The 27,238-nt window shown below is 37.8% G+C and overlaps 1 protein-coding gene across 1 annotated transcript; it reads right to left on the reverse strand.

Annotated features, from left to right (window-relative positions):
• Positions 1-750: 750 nt before the first annotated feature.
• Positions 751-17,022, reverse strand: opn5 (opsin 5). Its single transcript, XM_068342474.1, has 7 exons — positions 16,947-17,022; positions 13,628-13,774; positions 9,163-9,282; positions 4,149-4,319; positions 3,610-3,944; positions 3,263-3,507; positions 751-1,846 (listed from the first exon to the last, which is right to left on the reverse strand). The coding sequence occupies exons 1-7, from the start codon at positions 16,963-16,965 to the stop codon at positions 1,783-1,785; spliced, it is 1,101 nt and encodes a 366-aa protein (XP_068198575.1). The 5' UTR covers positions 16,966-17,022; the 3' UTR covers positions 751-1,782.
• Positions 17,023-27,238: the final 10,216 nt, after the last annotated feature.

The following is a 27,238-nucleotide window of genomic DNA, read 5'->3' on the forward strand; positions in this document are numbered from 1 at the left end:
CACCCTGAAGTCATTGCTTTAAAAAACGTGAAGAATTATCTTTGTAGATGATCTTCACAGATGTTCAGACATAATAAACAAACAAGTTCAGAAAAATGCAGCATGACGTCACCAGATATCCTATCATTCACCAAATCTAACTGCACTCGGATACATCTGGAAGGAAACCTCAGTTTCCACACGCTTAACATTTCCTATCTGACCCTTAATAAACTGCAACATCAGTTAGGACATCTTTACACGCCCTTGTGGACAAACAAAAAAAACACAAAAGGAATCCCAGAAGGAAATCTGTGATATGACATGGCGCGGAGACAATCCCAGCATTCTAGTCATTCTGCACTTTACTGAAGCTGATTCTCCAGCTAGAATGACTCAGATAGAGATGTCCTCCATTACATCTTTTGGAATGAATTACACTTATTTTCAAATGCATATGACATGTGCTTCAGACCCATTTCCAATAAAAAAAAAAAATCTCTTTCACTACTTCATTACTGAAATATTGTCAAAGATTTGCATTGGATCTTAGGGGGTTATAACCAGGTGATCTGCTGAGTCCCTGTATGATTCTTCTTTATTTTCAATGCAATGCGAGCAGTGTCCTCCTGTTTCCAGGCTTTATGCTATGAAAAGCTTATTGCTAATCATTTTATTATTTGAATGCATATCAACCCCCCCCCCCATGGTAAATTGAATGCAAATTAAATGATCAAATATGGAATTAGTGTATATTGGAACAGTGGTCGTTAAAGTAGTGTTCACCATATATCATATCCTGTTTAAGACAAAACACACACACACACACACAAATGCACACAGTTATACTGTCAGTTTGTGGGGAAACACTGATTTTGATGTGCCTACCTAATATTGTGCAGCTTTCCACATCTATATATACATCCAACAACATACTGATGTCGGTACACATTCGATGTAACACAAATAAAGTGCAGTCGTCATGCTTGTCTGTTTTCTCATTTATCTCATTAAACCTCTCTAGCTCTCCTGTTAATGTTTTTCTGGGACGTGACCTGTCAATACCACGTTGCGTCACATTATAGCTCCTCTAGTGCATTTCAACATCTTACAAGAACACAAGCTGAAGTGATTCAGTGTCTTCTGTTAAATATCTATAGCAGGTCAGTGATAAATGTGGGCGTACAAAAAGACAACAGCTTCTATCATTTGTAAAAATACACTTAAAAACTCATCTGACTCGTGTTGGATTGATTGATTTGTGTTTAAATATGTTCAGGTTTAGAAACATCGTAAAAAATAATTTTTTTGAACAATGAGCAGCAATTTCATACTTGTATTAATTCAAATTTATAAAACAATATAACTCTAGATGTCACCTCACTTTGGTTGGTTGAAAACTTTGGTTGTCAAACCTGAAATGAGTTATACTGGAAACAGCTCCCATGGTTTTTCAGTTTAAGTGTTTTGTCTGTCTCTGTAACAGCTGGTGTTGTGTGTAACACTGAAGAAATAGTCACACGTCACTATGCATGGTAATACCACCGTAAAGACTCCACAGATAAAGGGGAACCTCACAGGGAAAGATGCGTTCATAAATGGAAGAGCTGCTGGGAGCACAAAGCAATCCAGCGTGGGTTCCAAGACAAGCAGCAAGACTTTGAAACCAATGGCAACAGAAATGGGAACTTGATGATGTCAGAGAGGATGACAGGCAGCATGTGATTGGGTCAGTGGAGGGCAGATAGGGCAGGGAGCCTGGGGCACTGCCCCAAGTAGACGCACGGTCTTAAGTATTTAGTTTCACATCTCAATTTGAGCTTCGGCAGGCGGACGGTCCCTCAGTGACCCAGAGATGGTGTAGAACCTGCAGAACCAGACATGATAACATGAGGGAACCAGAACGTTAGTCTGAAAAAATACAAATGCACCAACCAACATGTATCAGTTTGGTATAGTATGATACATTCCTTGCAATTTTTCTATGATGAAATTATAATGATGATGAAGATAAAGGAAAAAAGGTTGCAATCATTTCTTCTTCACTTTTCCCTATCTGACCTTTTTCTTGGTGAGGAAAAAAACCAAACTGTGGCTTACAAACATGATAACCGAAAATATCTTGAACTAAGTAATTAATAAATCACAATCTCTTCTCTAATTGTATACATGTGCTTCAATCGATTTCACCACAATCTCTGTCCATCAATGATTTTATTCCTGTGAAATCTTAATTTTTTGCTCTGCTCGTTTACATCATGCGAGCGTTAAATCATGGTGAGCCCATTTGGCTCCTGCTACCATCCATTCCTGATCACCATCAGCCTTTCTATTCTTCCTCTCACCACCGCTGGTGTCACAACGAATTTCTAATTGGCTCTCCTGCCGAAAATACATCAGTTGTGGCTGAAATGGGGCTTTTCATTGTGGAACATTTTTCAAGTCCTCCATGTTTTATGGTCCATATGTTGGCAAATTCAGACCAAGGATGACTTAAAACCGGGTACGCCATTGATCAAGCAGGGTCATACAGATGACTGAGTCTTTCATAGTTTTATGCAAAATGTTTGCCCTTCGGCAGGCAATTTTACAGCGAAATGTTCTTTCTCTAAATATTGCTTGAGGACAGTGTTTTACATTTTTTTGGGCGTCAGAATTACATTTGCATTTTGTCAAAACACAGCTGTGTCCATTCTCCTCGGTCAATAGAAATGTGATGTGAAGAAATTATGCCGATGACACTTCTTCTATTCCCTGTGTGTATTTGCACAGATTGAACAGATACATTATTATTGATAGTTATTGACTGCTACCTTTTCCTGTTGATGTTTTATTTCTGTCGTTTAATTTTCTGCTTTGTGGATGTGATTTCTAATTAGTTGTCATGTGTCTGATTTGTTCATTTGATTTGTAATTGGTTTAGTGAGATGTCTCTTCTATTAGCCAGACATGATCAAGAATCCACAAAGCAACAAAGCACATAGGATACTACAGAAAGAGAAAAGGACACATCATGTAACACGTGAGGCTGCAGGTCGGTGGGGGAGCTTATGCGAGCACATTAGCAGAATACAAAGAGCAGTATGCTTGATTGAGTGAGTTGGACGTATGTGATCAGCTGTTAACTGGTGCATGAACTTATGATAATGAAGAATGAATAAAATAGCTGTTGCTAAATATTAATGTGACCGTACGTGGATGCATTACTCTGACCTAAAGCAAATCTGTCCTTCATGGAAATTTTCACAGGATTAATGTGACAAATGAAAAAAAATTTTTTTACCTTGACTTTCTAAAATTCTTGCGTTCCTTCAAGGCCTTAAAGCAAGTGGATTTCAAGCAGGAATTCTTCAGGTCCACGACTTGGTAGATGATGGGGTTGTACATGGCTGAGGACTTGGCCAGCAGTGTAGGGATGACAGACACTGGAATTGGAACTGAGTCTGGCTCACCAAACGCTGACACCACTGATACCACCGCATAAGGGATCCAGGCTATCAAGAAGCCTGCACAGATCAGCATTGCCACCTAGTAGAAACAAAGACATATTTGCCATTCATGTGATTTCTGAATGTTTTCTTTACAGCCTCTTTACTGTCTTTCACACCTTCCCTCATACTTCACACGCACCTTTGTGAGCTTCATCTCAAGGGTATGGCTGTTTCTGTTGCAGGCGTCGAAATGGGAGATCTCCTTTGCAGAGGATTTCACCTTGAAGATGATCATTACATAGGAGAAGACGATGATACCTGTGGGGAGGATGAGGCAGAAGAATAGAATGGCCATGACGAAGCTTTGGCCCGAGAAGGAGGCCTGTGCCAGCCACCAGTCCAATGTGCAGGAGGTCCCAAAAGGCTCTGGGGCGTAGTTTCCCCAGCCGACCACAGGCATGGTGGCCCAGAATCCTGCATAAGCCCACACAAAGGCCAGACACAGGAAAGCATGGTGGCGTTTTAGCCACGCCCCTAAGGGTATACAAACAGGAAAAAACATGATACACTTTAAAATGTATTTTCAGCTGCATGACTAAAATATTTTTCTGAAGGGTGTCTTGTGACGGGGGCAGGAAATCCAGAGGGGTTCTTGTGGTATGAATTACATTTTTTTTTCTTTCTGTACTGGTTTTTATGTTTCTGGTCTGGATTGCTAGTAAGGACACCCTGACCCACCGTATCTGAGATGGCAGATCTTGAGGTAACGGTCTAGACTGACCACCGTCATCGTGGTGAGGCTGCCGCAGCCAAAGAAAAACCCCGCCCAGCCATAGAAACGACAGCCCTCCCAGCCGAACAGCCAGCGGTGGGACAGACTAGATACGATGAAAAAGGGTTTTCCCGTTACTGTGAAGACAAAAAGTGACGGATGAAGATGAGGAGGAAGAGGACGACGACAACAACCAAAGAAAGAAAAATCTGTTTTGATGGAGTTCACCAGTTCTGGCATGGTGTTTTTTCACCTTTCATGAAAACTTGAATATTTTTTTTGGAGAAATATTTGCTTCACATGGTTTGTTCAGTCAAATATTTATTCAGGTGAGAGTCTCAGAGCTCTGAATAAAATGACACAAACAAATCTTACTGAGTCTTTACTCTCCCTTCGGTAGTAACTGCCTCCTTCTTTAGCCGAAAGAGATTTTTCAAGACACAACTATATTAAACAAATATTACAATTATGTTTATTATGGGTTATACGGAAAGTGAATTCTGGGTAATGGAGGAACTCTGACACTGTTATTTCACAGTAAATATTCTTTCATACTAATTTTGTTTTGATCTTTGATGATGAATTTATATTTTCTATAGATTGTGCTTGAATTATCTGCATAAATACTGACATGTATTATATTTCACTATTAAAATCTATAATGTAGAAGTGAAATATGGTCTCCTTGCAGTGGGACTAAAATATTGCTGGCAGGAAAAATTCCATCAGATATCTTGCATTGCAGACAACAAAAGCCCCTTTCTTTTTCCAATTTCCCATTTCGAGGAATATTCCAAGGAATTATAAGACGGACTTCATGTGATAACTCGTGACAGCCTGTGGAATTCCTTAGTACTGGAAATTTTAAAATGAACAAACAAAGACCGCTGTATAGTTTTATTTTTTGTTTATTTGTTTTTTTACAAAGCACAACAAAAGACTTTAGGATTGCTTTGTGTCAAATAGAGTTCAGTGCGTCATTCCGTCTACTCTTTAGCTGGGATGAGTATTACTGTAATGCAGTAAACAATATTAGCAGTAAAGATTCAGTTCTGCAGTCAGACGTGTTGATGAACTTAAATCAAGACTCCCTGCCTTATTGGTGGTGCAAAACACTCACCAGTAAGCCAACAGCTTATTGCAGGGCCCACAGATTTCCCAGGAGTGTGAGATGCGAGGTGTGTGTGCTGTACATGTTAATGTTCACAGACTCTCTTGTTCCATGTCTGTTTTAGATCTTTCTTCCACACAAATCTGGTTACACTATGATATTATTTTAAGTTTTTATATTAAGTGTTGGTAATTTAATGGAAGAAAACCACAACATAATCAGAGCATGTGTAATATCACATTTATGATGTCATAAAGTCCTCGTAAGCCTTTGTGAATAGGTCAACCAAGGCAGGATTAGTGAGGTTTACTGCATTTAGGATGACATTAAGTCTTACATAAGGTAAAAACTCATTAATTATATGGTTTCAGTTGCATAATATTAATAACTATTACTCATTTCAATTACTGTTTTTAGACTTTCCAAAGTGAATTACTTGACGGCTTAAAGAAATGAGTATTTTATTGTATTGACCCTCATTCCCAGATACAGTTGCTGCTTTTAAGTCCAACCTTTGAGCCTAATCCATAAATCTGTGTTTCAATATGTTTCTGTCATTATTTCATTCAAGCCAGAACGATGGGATTATTAGAGTTACTTCAACATAATCTTTTTACATCATCATGAAGCAAGCAATTAACTGGTGCCATAATCAGTGAATTCATTTTCTATATTCTTGTATCATTATTTTATGTAATATATTTCATTCATGAAATTGAGTCACATAACAATTTTACAATGCTGTACATATTTATTTTAAAACTAGAAATCTAGAGTTCTCAAGACAACTACAATAGCTCTTGATCATAAAATCCTTTTCTCAGAATTGTATCGTGTTCAGTATGATAGTTAAGTTTTTTATATTTAAAAGACCGGATACATTTGTGTGCAGTCTCACACATAGTGTGTGCATGTGTGTGTGTGTGTGTGTGTGTGTGTGTGTGTGTGTGTGTGTGTGTCTGTGTGTGTGTGTGTGTGTGTGTGTGTGTGTGTGTGAGTGTGTGTTGGTTGTATTTTAGCAGAATAACACAAAAACTACACAACAGGTTTTCATAAGACTTGGAATTGACCAGGCAGTGACGAAAAAGACGTACCCACATTTTGGACTGCCATTCCAGTTTATATAATTTCTGAATTGTTTCTAATATAAAATGTTAACCTTTTGGTATATTTTGGCCTGAAAATACAACCCAAAGTGTAATCATGACTGATTGGGACTCAAAAATGATGATGACAAAGCACCAATTTGCCTTGTTATTATGGTGTCTGACCAACAATTTGGCTGTGTGAACAAAAGATAACTGTTTTTCATCATCTCATTGCAAAGATCTGTTTTTGGAATAACAAGCTTTACAAGCATTTCATATGCACACGTCAGAGATACAAGGATCAATTATGATAATTTGTCTAGGAAGAGAACAAAATACAGGTTTATTCAACCAAGAAGAGGCCTGAATAGTAATTGCTCATCATGTAACGTCTGTCATGTTCAAGTAATTTCAGCTATGACCAAAGAACAGCACAATGTTTGCCTTGTATGTAAACATTCTAGCAGCATTGGTGATTATGAGAAAATAAGAACACAGAATTATTATTTATGTAAGTTTATATATTATATCATTGTGTTGACGGAATATGAAAGGTCTCACCTGTTAATCGTAATACAGATCAGCACTTAGAAATTTTACAGGGTGCCAAAATTAAGTGGCGCCCTGTAAAAAAGTTTAATAATTTGAAATGACTCCTAAGAAGATGGGTTTGCTCACATAACAATTTATTTGTATTGAGAGTGGCTGTGGCTTTGTTCAAACATTAATCCTTATTGAGAGCACAATTTTATTTTCATTTCATTATAGGTTTTTGGTTGTAGAATTGCCTGGAAACACTATCAGTTTTCAAAGTCTAATTATGACAGATCATAATTGCTTATTCAATCTCCTTCTGTGTTGCCACAATCAGTAGCAACAACAGTGATAACCAATATCTGATGGATTAGACATGGTTGAAATGAAAAAGGGACCAAATGTCCAAATGTCATTGCAGAAGTATCATATGTACCATGCTATTACTGCAAGCAATGTGGATCTGCATGACATATGCTATTAGGTATAGATTCCCCTTACCGATAGCAGGTGCAGTAAACCATATATCATGCATGGCTGTGATGGTGATGATCCTCAAACAGACCACATCATCAAAGTGACATGAACAAACTCTAAGTTAATGTCACTCAAGTCTGTAGAGGTGACTTCTCTACAGACTTGAGTGCTAACTGCATGTGTCAGAAAATCTGGTAAATTAAAGGAACATGTTGGCTCATACAAGCTGCTTCATACATTTTGTGATGACTTGTTATCTAATAAATGTCCACAATATTTTTTTTAACCGAAGGGGTAAAATATTTGAGAACCAGCTCTCATTTATAAACATGACCTGATTAAACAGTATTTGCCTCACTATTCCTCTCACAAGATCTGAACAGGATATGCCCTGAGCCATGGCCACTGTTGGATTAGCTAGAAGGCAAGCACATGTACTGACAGTTTGGCTTTGTTCAATTTCAGAGTACTGTACTTGTGGCCTTTATCTATTTGACTTGGGGAGGCGAATACACAGGTCAATATACCATGGATTTCTGCTTGTTCTGTGTCAGTTTCAAAGATTAATTAAAGCTGAAAATTATTTTAGGTAACGGTGAACTCAGTATTTCATTTATATCTATATACTAAAAAAAAAAAAAAACTTTAGAAAAAAAAATTCTCTGAACAACGCTTTCATAAAGGGATAATAAAGAAATTTGGAAAATCTCATCACTTAAGTTGGATAAGTCTGTCACAAGAGTGTAAATTAATAAATAAATAAATACAACAACAACAAACTTTTGCTATCATGAGCTTGGGGAAAAATATATCAAAAAGTTAGCAAAAGGGAAAGTCAATCAACTCGGGAGTCTGAATTGGTCAGGCAGAAACATCGACATATTAAGATGCAGTAGAACAGGTTGATGTAACATATTAAAATACATCCTAGAGATAAATAATGCATGACATCAAGACTACAAATAATTAAGGGTGTGGAATTCATTTCATTCTCTAACCAACGGTGAATAAATCAAATGTGGAGATTTTAGCCAGATCAATTTTATTTTGCCCTGTTGCTCTTCTTTGCTGAAAGGAAATTGCAACGACTTCCATCCTGATTTATGTCCACATATACACACAACAGCAATGCATAAAGAAGATGTGGCAAACACTGTGTCCATGGTTTGTGACTCAGCTGTGGTGGTAAAAATAAGATAAAAGACAACTGTTTTCTATTAAGATTTAATAAATAATATCCACATTCAGTCATATTCAGTCATTGGCGTTGGTACTACTTTCTGTGTGCTTTTTCCTCTTTACTTTTGTGTGCTCACTGTTCGGTGTTAATTTCTGAAGTTAATTTCTCTGACGGAACCTCCTTATGGGATCATCAAAGTTCTACTCTACTCTCTATTGTAAGCCCACCAATAAAATGACAAGCACATGTCATGTCATCTACCCATCAGGGAAACTTTTAGCAGAGCTGATCACGTCAGGAGGATGTCCCTCTTGGTTCTGAGACGAATTACTCTGTAAATACACAATTTTAGCCTTCTTTTCCTGGTGCATACAATGAACACAATGCAAATTGCCAAGATGTTTTCTGAAGCTCCCTCATGCTATATACCCTCACAGATGTCTGAAGCTATTAACTCAAACTGAAACAACAAAACATCTCGGTTCTATATTTTCATACCAATTAATTCCCATGACAAATATCTCCATTTGCAAATGTACTAAAACATTTTGGTGTGTCTAATTGTTGTTAGTGCACACATAAACTCCTACCTGATATTCCAAAGTCAAAGACAGCTAGATTGACAGTCATGAGCTCAGGAGGCTTTAACTTGCTCTTGCGCTTGATGGTCATATACATGACATAGCCATTTCCTGTTGCAGATAGGATCCCTGTAAGATAGAGTGACATAATTATAAAGTGTACTTCTGACACATCAATCGCAATACTTTCTACATGCATGTAAATGACATGGGTGTGCTTCACAAAAAAATAGCCTCTATGACAAGAACCTGGCTAGTTATAAAAAACCAACATGACCAAGGTTTAGGGTAAGTAGAGGTTGAATCATTTTGACATCATTTTGGAGTATTACATTATTATAAAATTAGTCACATAAGCATGAGCTGTTTAAACTCTTATTAAGCCCGTTGGTTTACAGGGGAACTCAGCTCCTCAACCTATGAACACAATTGGTTCTGAGATTGTTCGCTGGCTGAATTGTTCATAAGTCATTATCTATTAAATTTCCATCTATAATCACCATTGGAGGTAATTTAAATACCACTACAACTCTCAATACAAACGTACTACTCCCTAAGACTAACCAGAAACTATTAAGGGACATAAAAACATAATGAACACATGATGAAATAAAATATTAGTAAAGGTTGTGTTTTAGGATTCCTTCTTTTTCTTCTAAACTGTCTGATTGCTGCTTAAAATTCTCTGGCTACTGAATTTTGTATTAGAAAGTCCAGGTCTTCATTTCAAATAGCTATCATTCACTATAATTCTTTACAGAAATGAAACATTGACATAACTGTATAATTTAATCATGATGATTATGTCAGATTTAGCTCACAGTAGACCTAATCTCTGTCTATATTCGTCAAGACTACTATTTTTCCAGCCCCACCAAGCCTGCCTTGATGAGAACATGCATCCTTTTTTTCTCACCCAACCAATGTGTCTGAAACAATTGCTGTTAATTCAAAGGAATGACAGCTTGTAATTTGTAACCATGACAATTTCCCCCCTCCTCAAACATCTACCTGTACTGCCAGTCTATGTATTCTTACCTGCAGTAGAGGACATTGCATGCACTATAATTTCTGGGGCTGAACTAAAGTACATTATCTGCAAAAGCATATCTTAGTAATTGTGTTGAAGAGCCAACATTAGTAGTGCTGTGTGTTTTATTTGCCTGCACTTTCTCTAGACCTGAATCCCACAGAAAACCCATGGGATTTTCTGAGACAGCATGAGATGTCACTGTCAAGCTGGAATTGATGAAAAGTTGTTGAAACCCTGATATTCTTTGTTTGCTTTTGCTTCAATAAATTGTTTGAGTCAAGGAACCCACCACTGCATGCTTCTACTTAAATTAATTTCACTAATTTCATTACTAAAATGAAAAACTTCCTCTTCAAAAACAACAACAACAAAAAAAAAATAATCTAGAACTACAGCATCCCTTCTTGCTCTGGCACTGTAAATGAAACATAGCAAGTGCGAGCCTCAGGCTAGGACATTAACATTAGACACGCATCAAACATTGGCAGCAACAACCATGCCCTCGGGTTATCCCTAAGCAGAAAGACTGCACAATGAAGTTTGTATGAGTGTGAAGACGCATTTGACCTGCTCCTAATTTCTACTTTTTTTATACGTGTCACCCTAAACCCTGTTGTAGCATGGGGTTGCAGTTGTTGCTGCTAAAGATGAAACCACTAGCTATGAAGTGCAGGTGGGGTCCCCAAACCCCGAGCTGTGGACCACTACTGGTCTGTGGGGAAATTGGTACTGGGTTGAACAGAAAGAATACATAACTTAGATTATTTGCTATTTATTATCTGATTACAAGACATATTTTTTAATTTTGAAAATTTGTGGATTCTCTCCGCCACATCTCCTTTAAGACTACCTTCTTAAAGCTAGACGACATATGAGGGCCAGAGCAGTCGGTAACATAGACTACATTATCACTAAATTAAAACATCCAAGCTAGCAAAAAAAACCCCAAAAACAAACACTGGCTACATGTTACCAGGATGCTGCTAATAAAATTAAATTTGTAATCTGAAGATCTTATACAGTTTTATGTGAGATACACACAAAAATAAGACATTGTTTTGGTTCCATTGCAGACTGTTTCATACAAAACTTATAACTACAGAACATACCTACCAATTGTTGCCGTCAGAATTTAACATCTGGTATACGTGAATAGAATGAAACAAAGAGCCAACTATAGTATATGAATACCTTTTTCTTGTCTATTGATTGTGCATATGCGTGGCATGGTTCTGCACTGCTACACACATACACAATTGTGACCACAATCTTCTCACTTCTAACCAGTTCTGCAATGGATATGAGAAATCATCCATCTTCATTTTGTTCTTCGACAGTTTTCTCAATATAATTATTTTTGGCTCAGAATCAACTAAAATTAATGTTTTGGTGTCTGACCTGGCGAGTCAGCTGATTCCCATTCATACAAAACCGTTTTTCCTTACTAAAAAAAAGCCTGATTCATTCCATTTTTTTTCGTGCAATTGGAAAAAAAATAACAGAGTAGAAAAAGCAACGGCCATTCTCCTGATTCTCCAGACAATCATGTGATGTGATTGTTTATCAGTTTTTGACTGATTAATAATGATGTTATGCTGATGAGGGGAGAGAGGGTATGGGGAAAAGAAGAGGTGATGCAGTGGGGGAAAGTTTGATGACAACCAAACCTGAAAGCATAATGCACATAAGCTTGTGACTGCTGATGCATGATGGAACACCTCCACTCAGCCTGATGATGGATGAAAAACATCCATTACTTTATATGGGATCTCTGTTTATTCACAGAGATTACAGAGATTACAATCTGTTCAGGTCTTTTATTTATTGAGGCACCTTCCTCTGGATAATCCTGTTTATGCATGTGTGTGGATCAGTGTGTAGCTATGACTGGGAGTTATCTGTCAATAGCATATTCTGCCACAAGTTCCCAAAAACACCATACAGTGGTTTCAAATACCCTCCATTCTCTAAGGTAGAGAATATTTTGCAGACAATCCAACCTTCAGTGTGTGTGAAGCTCTGAAGGACAGAATGACAGCTGAATGCACAGATGAACGGGCTGATAACTAAACATACTTGAGATGAAAACCAAATGAGCATGACAAAAAGAGGAAGACTGACAACAAGCTGAAACTCTGAGATTGAGTATTTAGCAATAATAGTGGCAGTGACGTTTTCCTGACATCTCATAGACAATAAAAGGAAATGGAATGGAGCCAAGAACAGAAAATTGGTTGTTGCAGCATGAAGGATCTGGACGGTTCGCTGCTAGAGTTCTGCTACTGAAGGTTAGCGAAGAGAAGAACACACCTGGACAGATGAAGATGGCAAGCTGGTGTGTGTCTATGCTCTAAAATAAAAGGATGTCACAGAAACAGGACCGTTTACATCGACTTAATGCGGAGGAGGATGGCTCATCACATTAAATCTCTATAACCAGCTTTAAGATAGTGATCAAACCTATCCGTACATTCCACTGTGTCCTTACAAGATTTCTAAAGCCAGATGAATCCTACAGTAAATATTGTTGGACCATCAACAACTCAAACTGCAAGGTGACAAAACTTATGCAAGAAGAAGGAGCACAGCGTGACTGTGAAGCTTAATAGCATTTACAGTGGCATGTTGCTTTTTCCTTAAATTAAATAACAAAACAGCTGTGAAATGAATCTGTGTCAAAGGGTGAAGGGAATGAGCTGCTGTCACTAAATTGATGTAATGCACTGAAAATAATAACTATTATTACTGGGATTTCACAGCGATTTTTTTTTCTCTTGAACAGTTAAATAATCTGCACTTTATCCTGATATTTGTGTACGAATAAAACACATTTGTTATGAGGAAAAGGAATGATGGAAAGGAATCACTTACAGCATATTGTTGGTGTGTGTGTATAGCGTGATGCACTAAAACATGTATTTGTAGGGGCTGATTGTTTATTTAAAGTGAGACACTAATAAGACTGACTCTAAGTTCATTTCAGGACCATCTCCAAACTTGATTCTCCTTACAGTTTTGCTCTTTATTATGAGCATGGTCTGAGCTTTTTATCCTAGGGGACATATTATTTTCCATCTTGTACATCAGACAGGATGTTTGGCATAACATTTTAAGGGATTTCCTGTTTTGACTGGAGACCGTTGTATGCTTCCTTGACAGTCAATCACAGGAAACCCAAGACAGACCCATCAAGAAAGATCACTTTAGTAATGGGACAAAATTAATCTGCTTATTAATAACCTAATTAAATTAAACAAATTTTATTAAATCAATGTGCCAGAGTCATTCCATTGCTTGTCTCACAGTGATGCTGTTGAAAAGTAACTAATGTATGTATAAAATCTGACTAAGGAAAACATTGATGTCTCTTTTTAATTGATGATATTACAAATAAAATGTGAAAAGATTAATTCAAAGTGTTCCTTGCACTCAGAAACTCACCTATGATACAGATGTAAAAGGCTGCAATGATATCTGCCTCTCTGGAGAGTTTCGAGGCGAACGGATCACCTTGGAGGAGATAATGGGGTAAATATGAGGGACGTGGCCAAGTCCCATTCTCCATCACCGCCATCAGTGGGGAATGTTCTGTGAAGTGGAGGAAAATAATAAAAATACTTCACAATGGTTAAAGTTAACACGCCACAGCTTCAAGTAAACGTGAACCATAAGTGCACGGACCATGAATTAACGGTGAAATGCATACATTGAGGTTTGGAATAATTCCTTCCGTTTTTTTTTAACTGATTTTCAAATCAAATGAGAATAAAACATTCATTCCCATTATATTCAACAACACGTATACACTGTCAGTCAAACAAATGTACATACCTATCATCTGGTCTTGTTAAACTCATTGATTAAAAAACAGGTTACAGTACTTATAAACTGCAGAAAAGGAGTCCTCACCTCTTTAAAGTTTACAGCATTGCCATTTATTATAAATGTTCATTTTCCTAAACTATTTTAAGAGATACGTCTTTTATCTGTTTAGTTAAATCTGGTCACAACAATTTCTGTGGTTTGTAGAAAACCAAAAGTTTGTGTTGTGAGTCAATTTTCAGAGTATAAATGTAGTCAGTTCAGCCTTTCTAAGAACAGCAATGCCCATCAGTTCTGAAAAAAGTCCAACAAGTTCTTTCCCCTTTTTCTTTTGGAGCTTTTCCCACGCCTACACACAGTAAACTAATGTTTGAAACATTTTGTTTTTTATGAATGCATGTTGATTTTATGTTTACTTGTGATAAGTAGAACTATAAATACAGAGGCGATGTAATTTTGTGTTTCTCTATCACGGCACAGGCTGGAGCTTCTTTAGAGAGGAAGTCCATACAAAAGTCTCCACCTGTCTAGCAATTGACAGTTGACTGATATAATGTTTTCAATTTATATTAACAGCTGAAAATCTCAAATCATCTGAGCTAGGTAGGTAGGTGGACAGGCAGATGGACAGATGGATGGACAGATGGACACATAGATGGATGGATGATCAAATTCCTAAATTTTGACTTAATTATTTTCAGATTTATTTTGAATGTCCCTGTTGTTTTTTTTAGATTACATTTCCTGCCTTTTCCCCTCATCCACACTTGTTTCCAATCCTGTCTTGCCTTTCTGTTCATAAAATCATTTGCACATTTTCCTGTCTTGATTAACCCATCCATCAGCGTTTCACAAAACAAGTGTCAAAACAACTGATGCCTCCTATGGGGATTTATTACAGATGGGAATTGAAGTCTGTTGATAGCACAAGAAGCTCATTGATCAGTGCAAAGTATTGAGCTGTTGATCCGGGTGCATCCGTGAGAGACGACAACACACTTCGTTTTTTCACATCATAACTGTCACTCAGGTCCGTGACTCCAGCTTTATCTCTGGTCACAGTCACGCATCCTATCATTCAGTTTGTTTATCATCACTTCTTTAAGATCTTCTCTTACAATACGTTTGTCACTCATGATGTTCAGGTGGAGGAGCTGAAGCAACGCTGATATTCATTCATTTAATATGAAGCTTTTTGGGAGCAGCTGCAGACCTATGGACAATTTAGAGCAATTAATTAACCTAAACTGCACGTTTTTTTAAGGTTAGAGGGTGAATATGCCTCATTTGAGTTATACACTGTTTTTCTTATTAACCTCACCAGGGTCTTGACAAATGGATGGTTGTTAAACAACACCCTGGACAGACGGTGTACAGCGTGAATGAAGATGCGAAACAGGCACAGCAATAAATTAGATTTGAAACACTTTAACCTGCTACTGGAAATATGACCTTAGATTTCAACGAAAGACAGAAATCTAAATTAGACATTAGAAGTGAACAAAAGAGTGGAGTCTTCTCAGACTCTCTGCTTCCTAATAGACTGTGAGGTATTTGATGAATGATGAATATTAATAATAAGACATGTGACCTTGATACGCTGATACAGATCACAGTAAGATTTCAAATCCAAGTTAAACAAACAAACTTATGGAGGTTCCATTCCCATTAGATTGCATTCATTTCCATACATGACCAGTTCCACTCTTTTCTGTCACTTTGCACAAATTTGCATCCAAAAATACGGAAATATTTGCCTCAAGAAAAAAAAAAACATTCGTTCCAATGGTAATAGTAAAAAGCAGAATCAGAATTCATCTATTCTTAGATTAAGAGATGAGTGTGTAAATAAGCTTTCCTCGGAGTGATTGACAAGCTCAGTAACGAAATGACAGAGGACTTGGAGGTCATTTATTATTTGTTACTGTACAGAATCGTTTGACCTTATCTAATGCATTTGTTTCTGTGAAACAGAATTACCTGACTAGGTAATTAAAAAACAGACAACGCTGTAACCCCTGAGCATTTGAAGGAGAGAGATTTGCTTCAGAAGAAACATACTGCATGGTTTGGTTGAACAGAGGAAAGATATAGTAACCCTAAACACACCACGGAAGGAAAATACAGCACTTTTTATGTCTGTGCAGCTCAGAATGGGAATACCTTTGAGAGAGAGCGGCTTTCCCACAGCAGATCTAATTATTCCGTTTGTAAGGGCCAGTCAATACCAGAACCACCTAACACAAAGTGAGACACTTCAGGATTTGACAGCATCTAAGATGAATAATATGCATTTATTTTTTATCTTGGGCTCCAGCTCTAGAAGCTGCAATAGATTTTCGTGTCCTTATCAGTGAATATGTAAAATAACACATTCCATGTCCAGATGTATTCTTGACATCTTGATACTGAGCAATGAAACTTTCTGGATTTCATTAGATGTTTGTGGGGAAAAGAGAAAAATATCAAAATTCTTATTTCATGAAGACTGAGCAAAAATTCTATGGGTTTCCTTCACCAAAATAAAATACCGATTTTTGGTCTGATAAAACCTCACTGAAAAACCACAAAAATTGCCACAAAAAAAAAAAACAACAACTTTTAATAATAAATGCAAATGATATATGACAGTGTGGGACTGTGACTGAATCAATAAATAATCAAGAAACAAATTTGCAGAATAACTAACAAAAATAAACAAATAAAATCACAAAAACTATTTTTTTCGGAGACAAATTACGTCTTTACTTTTCGTAGTGAGTCCGATTCTAATCATTGTTCATTTAATTGAGAGAAACAGACTTTCTTTCAAAATAACACTATAAATTGTTGTTTTAAATGTAACACATAATAAACGTTCACAAATAGAGAAAAACAAAACAAACAAACAAACAAATAAAAAAAAGACTCAGAAGTGATGGTTTGGTTCATGACTCACCTTTTAAATCAAGGGTCATCAATCATGGTTGCGTCAAGTTTTAAGTCCCACATTTAAAATGGTCCACGGACACAAGAAGTCGGCTGAAGTCCAGGTGATGAACAGAACACGTTGTAAAATATTCCTGTGGTTGAGCTTCAACTTCTGTTCAGAGAATCCACCTCTGAGCGGCAGTCAGGTCACTCTGGAGGGCTGAGCTCACGGTCCTTTATGTACGCACAAACCACATCAAGCTAGCTATCAGGAAAAGATACCAACTTCCGTTACGGCTTTTCACAATAAAGTCCTCACAATCATAATTTCGTGGGGACTTCGAAGTCTGATTAAATCAAATGTGATCATAAGTTTGTTTGTTTGTTTGTTTGTTTGTTTGTTCGGAATGGACATTCATTGCCGCCTCAATAAACAACAATTCTGCCATTTTATCTGAGAAAATGTCAGAATATTTGTGCGCTGAAGAAAATAATTACTTTCAAATTAATTGTGGATGAAAAAAAAAATGGAAAAGAGATTAAAAAAATAAAAAAATAAATTCAACTCATGAAAAAGTAAATAGAGTAATCCCTTGTTACTGGCGGATGATGCATTCCAAGACCAGGCGCGAAAAACGAAATTCCGTAATATGGCAACAAACTATTCATTTTATTACTTACGGTAATTTAAACGTTTATGAACCCTCCACATATTAATATTAAACCACCTTATATTGTGTTATCTTTTTCCACACTGTTATAAACTGTTTAAAGCACTTTTGTACTAAAGAAAAGTTGCGGAATGAACAGTGACTTCATTCATTCATCCATTCATTCATTCATTCATTCATTCATTCACTCATTCATTCATTCATTCATTCATGCATTCATCAAGCCTATACCAGCTGACTGACGGCGTGAGGCGGGGGAAACTCCGGCGCCAGCGCACCGCGGAGTCACACGGAAACACAGACAAGCACGCACGCACTCACACCCACGGGCAATTTGCCAAATAACCTGAAGCGCATGTCTTTGGACGTGGGAGGAAGCCGGAGAACCCGAAGAGAACCCACGCAGACACGTGGAGAACACGCAAACTCCGCACAGAGCGAGAGGCGAACTCGGAACCACCTTGCTGTATATTTATATTTATATGTATAAATATAAGAAAAACCTGTGTTCAGACATTTTACAATGATACATTGGGATATACAGTATATATACTGTATATTAACACTATATGATGTGTATATATATTAATATATAGTATATATTTAAATTCATTAAAATCGTGATTTAAATTAAATGTAAATTAAATTTAAACCTATGATTTAACCTGTAAGTTTTGTCTTTTGTAATTTAGCATTTTAAAATACTCATGTCTTCCAAATATACAGCGCTTCTGCTGATTCATTAATATTCCTCTTCCTTATGCTCCAGCAGTCACCGTCATCAGTATCTTAATATTACTGAACATTAAAATGAAGAGGTCATTGAATTTTATATTTAAGTAATGTCAGCTTGCCCAGCTCTAAGTTTTGATCGTTATTTTGTATTTTCTTAAAAAAGCCTCAAACTCTCTCTTTTTTCTCTTTGTCCTTCATTAAAAGATGTAGTGTGTTAGATTGTGGCTCTATCTGTACATTCTTTTGAGTGATTGCAACACGTATATCCTTATCAGCTGAAGCATGATTCTCAGTGACCTTGGCAACAGAGAGGAGAGCTCAAAACCTCATCATGTGCCGTCTTCTGTGTGTATTGATGGATCTACTCTATGTGCTTTCATTCCTGTGGATCTTATAGCAAACTAATGACACATGGTGTGAAGTTACTGAGTTCCATTTGATAAAACGACTACAGCACAGAGCATTTTCGGATAGAATAATTCATTTTAGACCTTTAATAAAGCAATCTACTCTTACAAACACCAAAACATTTTATCAACATCTGTATCCTTGGTTTAGATGGGAAAATTTCCAAAATCGAAATTCAACTAGTTAGAATTTTGATACAATTATCTCTATATATTTTATTTGTGGACAAAATCTCTTCTAATCAAGCTAAGGTTGTGTCACATCTTTTAACATATAGAACAACTTATGATGTAAAAAGGTTGGCTTTAAGACGACATGTAAATACAGAACATGGATGATTAACTTGAAGGCATTAGCTATACCTCAGGCTATGCAGCGTTTCAAAGTGTGGGTGTCAGTTCCGAGTCTGTTGAGGCTTCACACTCAAAATCCTAATAACTTCTTAGATCCTCTCAGCGTCTGACAAGAGGCTGGATGGCCCTCAGCCATCAACAACTGGAAGATCCTAGGCAATTTATTTAGTTAGTTAAGCCTGTTTGATGCCAGAGGTCAGCAGAGAACCAATCCCTGGATGCTCCAGCCTTCTTGCTTACATTACAGACACACATTTACACACGCATATAAATTGAAACAGTTGGATATTTCTTGAAATTGATATGCAGCGCCCTTCTTGATTGTGATTAACAATCAATCCCCTTTCCATTAAAAAAACAACAACATTGTTACTATTGTGTCTGCTCTGTTATGCCATAGCGTATCATTTCTCAGGTGACACATAACAACGTTTTGAGATCAGAGTGGTGTGTCCATCAAGTCCAGACTGAATTAGTCCATAGAAATCCAATTAGAACCCTTTTTTACACCATCTCTACCTGTGGATCGGATCTTGTTAAATTTCAGAATCATATACAATCTAGTTATAAATGAGCTACTAAATCAGGATGGCACAAGATTTATGCAAATTTTACCCTTACTTTGTAGTTGAAGGCAGTAAACCAGTGCCATTAATTAATAGTAGTAGCATTCCCATGGCTTTCATCGACACAGTTTGATGGGTAAAATAATTTCATAATGTTTATCTTCTTGAACAGGGGGTAAAAATTAGCACCCCCTGTGTCGAATCTGGAAAGCCTTTTGGAATAACAGGAAAAATAATGTATTCTCAACTATTGATATTAAATGGATTTGGAAAACAAAGAGGCCAACTTGGTTGAACCTACCTGGTTCCTAATGGGTCCTTCAAACAACACATACTTCTTTGAATTATTTGCTCCACACGGAACTCAGATTAAATCTAAACATAATTATTGAATTCTGAACTATGAATTCAATCTTTGAATTCAATCTGGTCCAGTGGGTCTGCAGTCATGGTTATTAAAGGACTTATTTTCAAGGACACTGTTGCACAGCAGCTGTCCTGTACAGAAGCCCAGGTCTCCATTGGGATTTACATAAACGATGAATCCATTCATTCACCGAAACATTCCTGATACGTACAGTCATTGGGTACTTTGTGATCTTGTCTCTAAATATGAATAAGCTTCTCACTCCATTCTATAAGACTATGAACATGCTCTTTATCCTCCCAATCAGTACCTTGCATCTCTAGAGGAATCTGGCCTGGATCTGTGCAACAAGAAGCTGAAGATTAAGGGTGCTGTGTTGTACGTAGCAGCAGAACACCTGGGAACTTGTATAACATTTCAAGTAAGGTTTTCTGTCAGTTTTATGGAGGTATGCAAGACCACATACAGGAGAACCAGGTTGGATCATGAAAGTGTCACTGGATAAAAACCAGAAACGTCTGAAGGGCTGAAGACAAGGATCAAAAGGAAATACATGCTAGGAGTTGACCTCCATCTCACATTTTAAGACCCTGACCTCAGTAATTCCTCCAAGTAAGCATTCCGTTTTGCTGAGACACGTCAGCCACAGAAGCTAAAAGTGATTCCATTCTTCAAGTTGGTGCCTTTCTCCTTTAAGAACTTTGAAACATGTTTTAATCTCTTTTAAGTTAGTCTACTGTGATTCATTATATAATATAAATCCTAACTAAATTGTAGGTCTTGATTTATACAAGCAGCACATTCTCTTCGTCTTTTAAAACACTTGTACAATAAACTCTGGCACAGAAATTCTTTACACAATTATTTTAAATCCTCTTTACAGTTCAAGGCCTAGTTTTATTTTTTTGGACAGCGGTGTGATTAAGGTGAAATTGATGACTGAACTAGCTTTGACTCCAACAGATTTTTACTAATTAATAACACTAGGTTGGTGCATCTTCATCACCTCTGTGGGTTCTTGTGGTAGTGGATGATGTGAGATGACACCCCGTCAGACCTGGCTTACATCATGGGATTCATGTAAAATTAGTGTGAACATGAACCAGAACAGACCTGGGGGCAAATAGCAAATTTTTCTACCCCATCTAGAACAAGTGAAGTTCTTGTTCAAAGGTCACAGACAAATAGTTGGTTGAAACCAACTATTTGTCTGTGACCTTTGTGTGTGGAGTAAGCATCTCGTACGCAGGTCTCAGTACGTCTGCCTCCTAAAATGTTACAGAACATCCCAGCACAACCCCACCTCCAGGCCCCAATTAGACACACGGTAGTCCAATGTCACACCTTTGGTCACGCTCTCCTTCAGGACAAAGTCAATGAAAAACAACTTGTTCTTTGTGAATGACATCACAAATGCTACATTCTGCTCATGTTCTCAAATGTTATCCATAAACCACACCAGTTTGAGACCCGATATGTTTTAATGGATTTCTAAGTGTTGACCGATGATTGCCTGGTTTACTCACTCAACAACAAGGTGCTCATTGCACTTTGTTTTCTGTATGTATCCCATATGGCAACGTCAGACAAAGTGGCAACATTTTTCTTGAGAGCAAATAAACCTGCCCGATCAAGAGTGTGGAATAGTTAAATCTCCTGGATCGTGGTAACCAGGTCATCATTAGGAAACCAGTATTATATTGATGCTGTTAAATAAAACGGGACTTTTAAAATGACATCATTGCAGTTTAAAGAGATTTGATAAAGTAGTAACTAACTATCATGAGTTAGATGAGGAGATGTGTGGGGCTCTTACATCTCTATAGCAACCATGATGCACGTGGAACGAATCTCATGTCTGAAAAACTGCTTGTTAGAACGTCATTAGTGTGACAGTCATGGAATTTTCCGGTAATTCTCCACAAACGTGAGATATCAGTGTGACATCAGGAGGCATGTCTGCAAAAGTGTTTCAATAGAAAAGAGACCGAGAATATTGACAATGGCCTAAAAGAAAGATAATAAATACCAAAGCCTCTTTGCGAGTTGCTAATGACAACTCCTCTTCCACAATGTCTAATCGCTGGAAACAGGTAAACTGGCCTTGATCTGATGGAACCATCGGAAGAGGGAGAAAAAATGGAAATTTCCGAATTCCCTTAATCCTAACACTAAACATAACACTTTCAACATTTAAATACTACAAATTATCTCAAAATATTTTTCATAAACCTGTGTTTCTACACCCTTTTCGGAAGAAAAAGGGTGTTGTCACACATACGATGTGTGACGAAAGTTTCAGTTCAGTCCTAGCATAACCACGTCACTTCATCCTCAACCTCGCGTTTCTTCGGGCGGGGCTTTTTAGGTGGGAGCAGCTGACAAAGTGTTATTTTCCTGTGTGAATTCACAAGAGACCTGATGTTTCATGCAATCCCTTCATCCATTATCACGGCCTTTCTGCAGGCTTTAGCGGCTCAAGGCTGTTTCATCACTTTTAATGGAGCCTTTGGGAGTTTCAATTTGGGATCAGTTCAGAGCCACATCAGTGTTTAAAACCTCTGTGGGCTGAAAGTCCTTGTCCATAAAACTCTATATCTCTATGTGTGTCTTCTGTGCACATGTAGGTATTTTGTTCAGTCTGTACAATATCTACCTTTGGATATGATTGGATCTCTACCAAACAATCGTGACAATCTAGACAAGATCAATGCAAGTTCAACCTGCAGGACTAATCTAATCAACACTTTGGCTCAAGCAGCAGCCTTAAATGGAAGTGCAGATGTGTTTCCACAGAGCACCTCATCACATTGTCAAAAATCATATGTTTTCTGTGATATAAGCATAAATCCATATGGACTCCCTCCAACTCAGACTCTAGTTAGCATATTTATGTATTTCACCTGTTCACACAGCGTGTAGAGCTACTTATGTGTTAAATCAAGCAACAAAATAGGCTCTATTTACTGCATGCTCATGTCTGGATGGTTAACAGTGATGCTCAGGCAGCAGCAAAGACCAACCTGTTTGAAAGCCAGTTACCAGCTGTATTTAGGCTTAAAGATGTGCATTCTTAGGAATGACGGCCGAAACAAAAATGAACTAAGATATATCATTTATTTCAGTGACTCAGAGCAGGTTTAAACTGTCTGCTTCAGCTGGGCTGTGGCCAACTATGCCAACATTTATTAACCTCATGGAATCAGCAGCACAGTGCGTAAGGTAAAGGATATTTCAATGTAAAATATTTTTTATTAATTTATAGTTATTAAATAGATAAACATGGTTAATTCACTCAAGACGATATGCACCTGAATGTGATTTTAAAGGCCTGGTTACACCCACTTTTTGTGAAATATTATACAATTTCTACAGATGATTCTTCAGCCATAAGAGGAATTGATGCCATCATACCATTATCACAAAAAGAATTGCATTTGCAGTGTAAATGAGCTGCTACTTTTAGAAAGTCTCCCCAATTGTTTTTTTTATTCTTTTTATTTATTATTTATAGATGACATAAACATGTTTATGTCATTTACAGACTTCATGAAGATTTCAATCAAGTACAGAAAAAATATGAATAATAAGAGAAATGCAGTAAAAGCAGTGAAGAAAAAAAACCCCAACACTGGACAAATGAAAAATTGATCAAAGGGAACTTAAATAAGTATATCAAACAATGTTAGAGTTTAGACTAATTCTGACAAAAAAATTGAAAGAGAGAGACTAAACAAGCTGGATCAATAAAGTGGAGCAAATAAACCATTATTTGTATCACTTTTTGTTTATCAGCATCTGAAGTTGAGGAGGTGGGACCCAAGCATGAAGAGTCTCCAACATACTTACATAAGTTGATTCAAGGGCCCTCAGTCACCTGAACGTTTGTTCATCAACCCGTGAGAGATCAGTCGGCTCCCCCCATAGTTATAATCACTGGGACCACGTGTCAAATTAGAATCAAAGGGAAATCAACACCCTGGCAAGGAGCAGAGTATTTAAAACATATCACCTTGCAGCTTTTATGGCTCTGTCTTCCCCAGTCTTTCATCCAACATTTGTAATAATGCTTCAATGTAGTTTGTATCTGAAGACCAAAAAAAGCATTGGATTTCCTTACTTATGATACTGATGAGTAATTTACTGATAGATAAAAAATAAGACAGACACCATGCTGCTTTTTTTGCAGTAGAGCTTTGATTATTACTGAGGAATGGACATCAGAAGAACATCGGCCTGCCTGCTGGGCTTCTAGAAACGTCAATGAGGCTGAAACTGCTGATAATTTAATCCAGAGATGAGGAGCTTTCTTTAAAGAGGTGACAACTGATTATAGCTGATGTGCCTTGGTCCCAAGATGGGAGGGGGGCCTGAGTGTCTTCATTTTAATCACTGAGGTCTTGCTCAATGTCAGACACCTGATGGTAATCAATGAGGCACAGGTGTTTTTGGTCCATGTGACATGTGAACATGTGAGTGGGGGACACGTGGCACATGCAAGCTGAGTGTGGATGGATTTCGATGCATTTTCAAGCCAAATCTCATAAATAAGTGTTTATGTTTAACACTACTAACGTCTTAAGGCTATTGCTTCTGTGTTTAACCCTGAAATGTCTCTACATAAAACAAAAAAAAACACCTTTACCTCAGTTGGAGGTGGGTTCTGGTATTGAACTAAAAAAAAAAAAAAAAGTCTCATGAGGTAACAGAGGTTTCTAAGAAGCTCATAGAGCTGCACTTGTGGTGCCAGGATAACTAACATCTAACATTTCATATATATTAATATTATATTATATATTTATGAAATAATTATATATAGAAAATATAAAAAATATAATATAGAAAAAATATAGAAAAAAAATAACATGTCAGTCTGCACCTTTGTGATGTACTTTAAATATTGATACACATCACCTCAACACATTAGCATCGACTAAACTTTAGTATCGGTATGTTATTTGGCATTATGTTGCCATTTTGCTTTATGTACTGTTTGGTATTTTCTAATAGAAAAGGGTGGTACCATATTTTGGGGGGAGTGACATAAAGGTCTCCATCAAATTCAATATACACGTTTACATGCATCCTATGCTCCGTGGACATGATCAGGAGCTTGATATGGTGAAGCACAGCCTCAATCTTGAAGGAATGTGTTTCTGCTTCAGATGTGATTTTTTTCCACTCTCGAGCATCTTTATAAACATAAAGCTGGCCTTGGTAGACTTTCTATTTGGCTTCACCCTTGAGCTGAAAATGTTACATAAGCTGGGGAAGATTTGTGGAAAGCTGACAGTATCCTGCAGCAGATGAACCAGAAATCCTTGTCCTAGAACAGAATAACAGCTTTCAGCATTTTAACATAGACAATTTCCTCTCTGTGAGCACAAACTGTAGAATAAACCCTTGAATAGTTCTTTCTCATAAGTCATGTCCTGTGTCTTTAGAGATCCATGGCATTCAGCCACAGATGAGACCTACAGACTGATGTGGACTAACATGAAGTGTATCAAAAATGTCAACGAGGAAAAGGTCCCAGCTGCATTCCCAGACACGTTTTTAAGAAGTCACAAAGTCACTGGAGACGATGTCACTTCGTCATCCTACAACCTCTGCCTGAGGTTGATTTTTGCTGAAGTTTCAAATATGAAACCTGCTACAGAAATAATGTTTTTCCAAGATAGTTCTGTCATCCAGGCAGCAAAAATACCCATGGGTGTTTCAGCTTATTCTCACAGTCCAGAAGCATACAGGAAAGGTGAACGGTCGAGGAGTGAAAAACGAAAGTGAGAATGGCTGTTTGTCTTTCTATGTGGCCCTGAGATGAACTAATACTGGTGGTTCCTAGAATTTATAAAAGTAGGACGGGGGCTAGAGCCTTTTGCTATCAAGCCCCTCTATTGTGGAACCACCTCCCTACCTCAGTTCGGGCGGCAGACACCCTCTCACTATTTAAGACTAGACTTAAAACTTTTCTTTTTCATAAATTTTACAATTAATGGCAACTTAGGTTACTACGTTTATTTTCATATAGACCTAGACTGCTGGAGACTCAACATCCAGACTCACTGAGTTCCTCTCTCCTCCCCCTTCTCTCCAACCATCTCTGTTACTCCTCCTCTTCTCTGATCTCACTCTCCAAGTCTCCAATCACACCCTACTAACTAAACTTCTTCCCTGGAGTCTCTGTGCTCTATGTCCTCACAGGTTTTTCTCAGGTTCACCCCTCATCCACCCAACTGCTATGGACCTGCTCTTCCAATCCCACCAGTACCACCCCTAACCTAATCATCGGCTGGGGTCCGGCTTCCTTTTTCCTCTGCACCACCATACTGTTCCACCCCTCATCCACCCATCCGCTGTGGACCAGCACCTCCAAGCCCACCAGTACCACCCCTCAACTATCCATCAGCTGGGGTCCGGCTTCCTTTCTTCCTCCGTGCCGACATACATCCACGCAGCTGTACTTGTGCCTTGACTTTAGCAACCTTAACCATATTGATACTGTCTCTATCTGGCCTATCTGTCACTCTCTCTCTGTCTCTCTCTCTCTCTGATGCTGTTCTTATCTTCCTTTGATTTCTTTTCCACCCAACCGGTCGAGGCAGATGGCGGCCCAAAAGAGTGTGGGTCCTGGCCGGAGTTTCTTCCTCATCGAGGGAGTTTTTCCCCGCCACTGTCGCTTATGCTTGCCCTGGAGGGTTCAGTTGGGTTTCTCAGTCTGTTAAAGCGCTTTGATATGTCTGCTGCCATGATTAAGTGCTATATAAATAAAACTTGATTATTTATCCAGGGTAAACCCCACCTCTCACCCAAAGTCAGCTGGGATAGGCTTGATGTTTAATGTAGATAACTTATAAAAATACATCCAACCATGCCCCAACCACCTCAAACAGGCTTGTTTTAACGCTACACTGAGCCACCGCCGGGTGAATCGACATGTCACACAATATCAAAGTCTGAGCTGCAACACCCCATAGAGCAAGCTCGATTGGGCCGATCGAATGTGTATAATCTGATTTTTTGGGTCACTGCTCAAGAGCTCATGACCACAGGTGAGGAATGAAATACATATCAGATGTTCAATCAAATGCTTTGACCTTCGCCTCTGTGCTTTTTTTCCCCACAACAGTGTATGTAGTGACTATATGGTGTTGTTGAGTGACTGACAACGTTAAAGGCATGTGTGACTTTGAATTCAAATAAATAAACACGTGAAGATC

This window comes from Antennarius striatus, chromosome 19 (genome assembly GCF_040054535.1).
Source record: "Antennarius striatus isolate MH-2024 chromosome 19, ASM4005453v1, whole genome shotgun sequence".
NCBI classification, from domain to species: Eukaryota; Metazoa; Chordata; class Actinopteri; order Lophiiformes; family Antennariidae; genus Antennarius; species Antennarius striatus.

Coding starts and splice junctions, on each gene's coding strand:
- opn5 (XM_068342474.1), bottom strand. Junction 4,320..9,162: donor CTTTGACTTTGGAATATCAG/GTAGGAGTTTAT, acceptor TTGTCTTCACAG/TAACGGGAAAACCCTTTTTC. Junction 3,945..4,148: donor GATCTGCCATCTCAGATACG/GTGGGTCAGGGT, acceptor GTATACCCTTAG/GGGCGTGGCTAAAACGCCAC.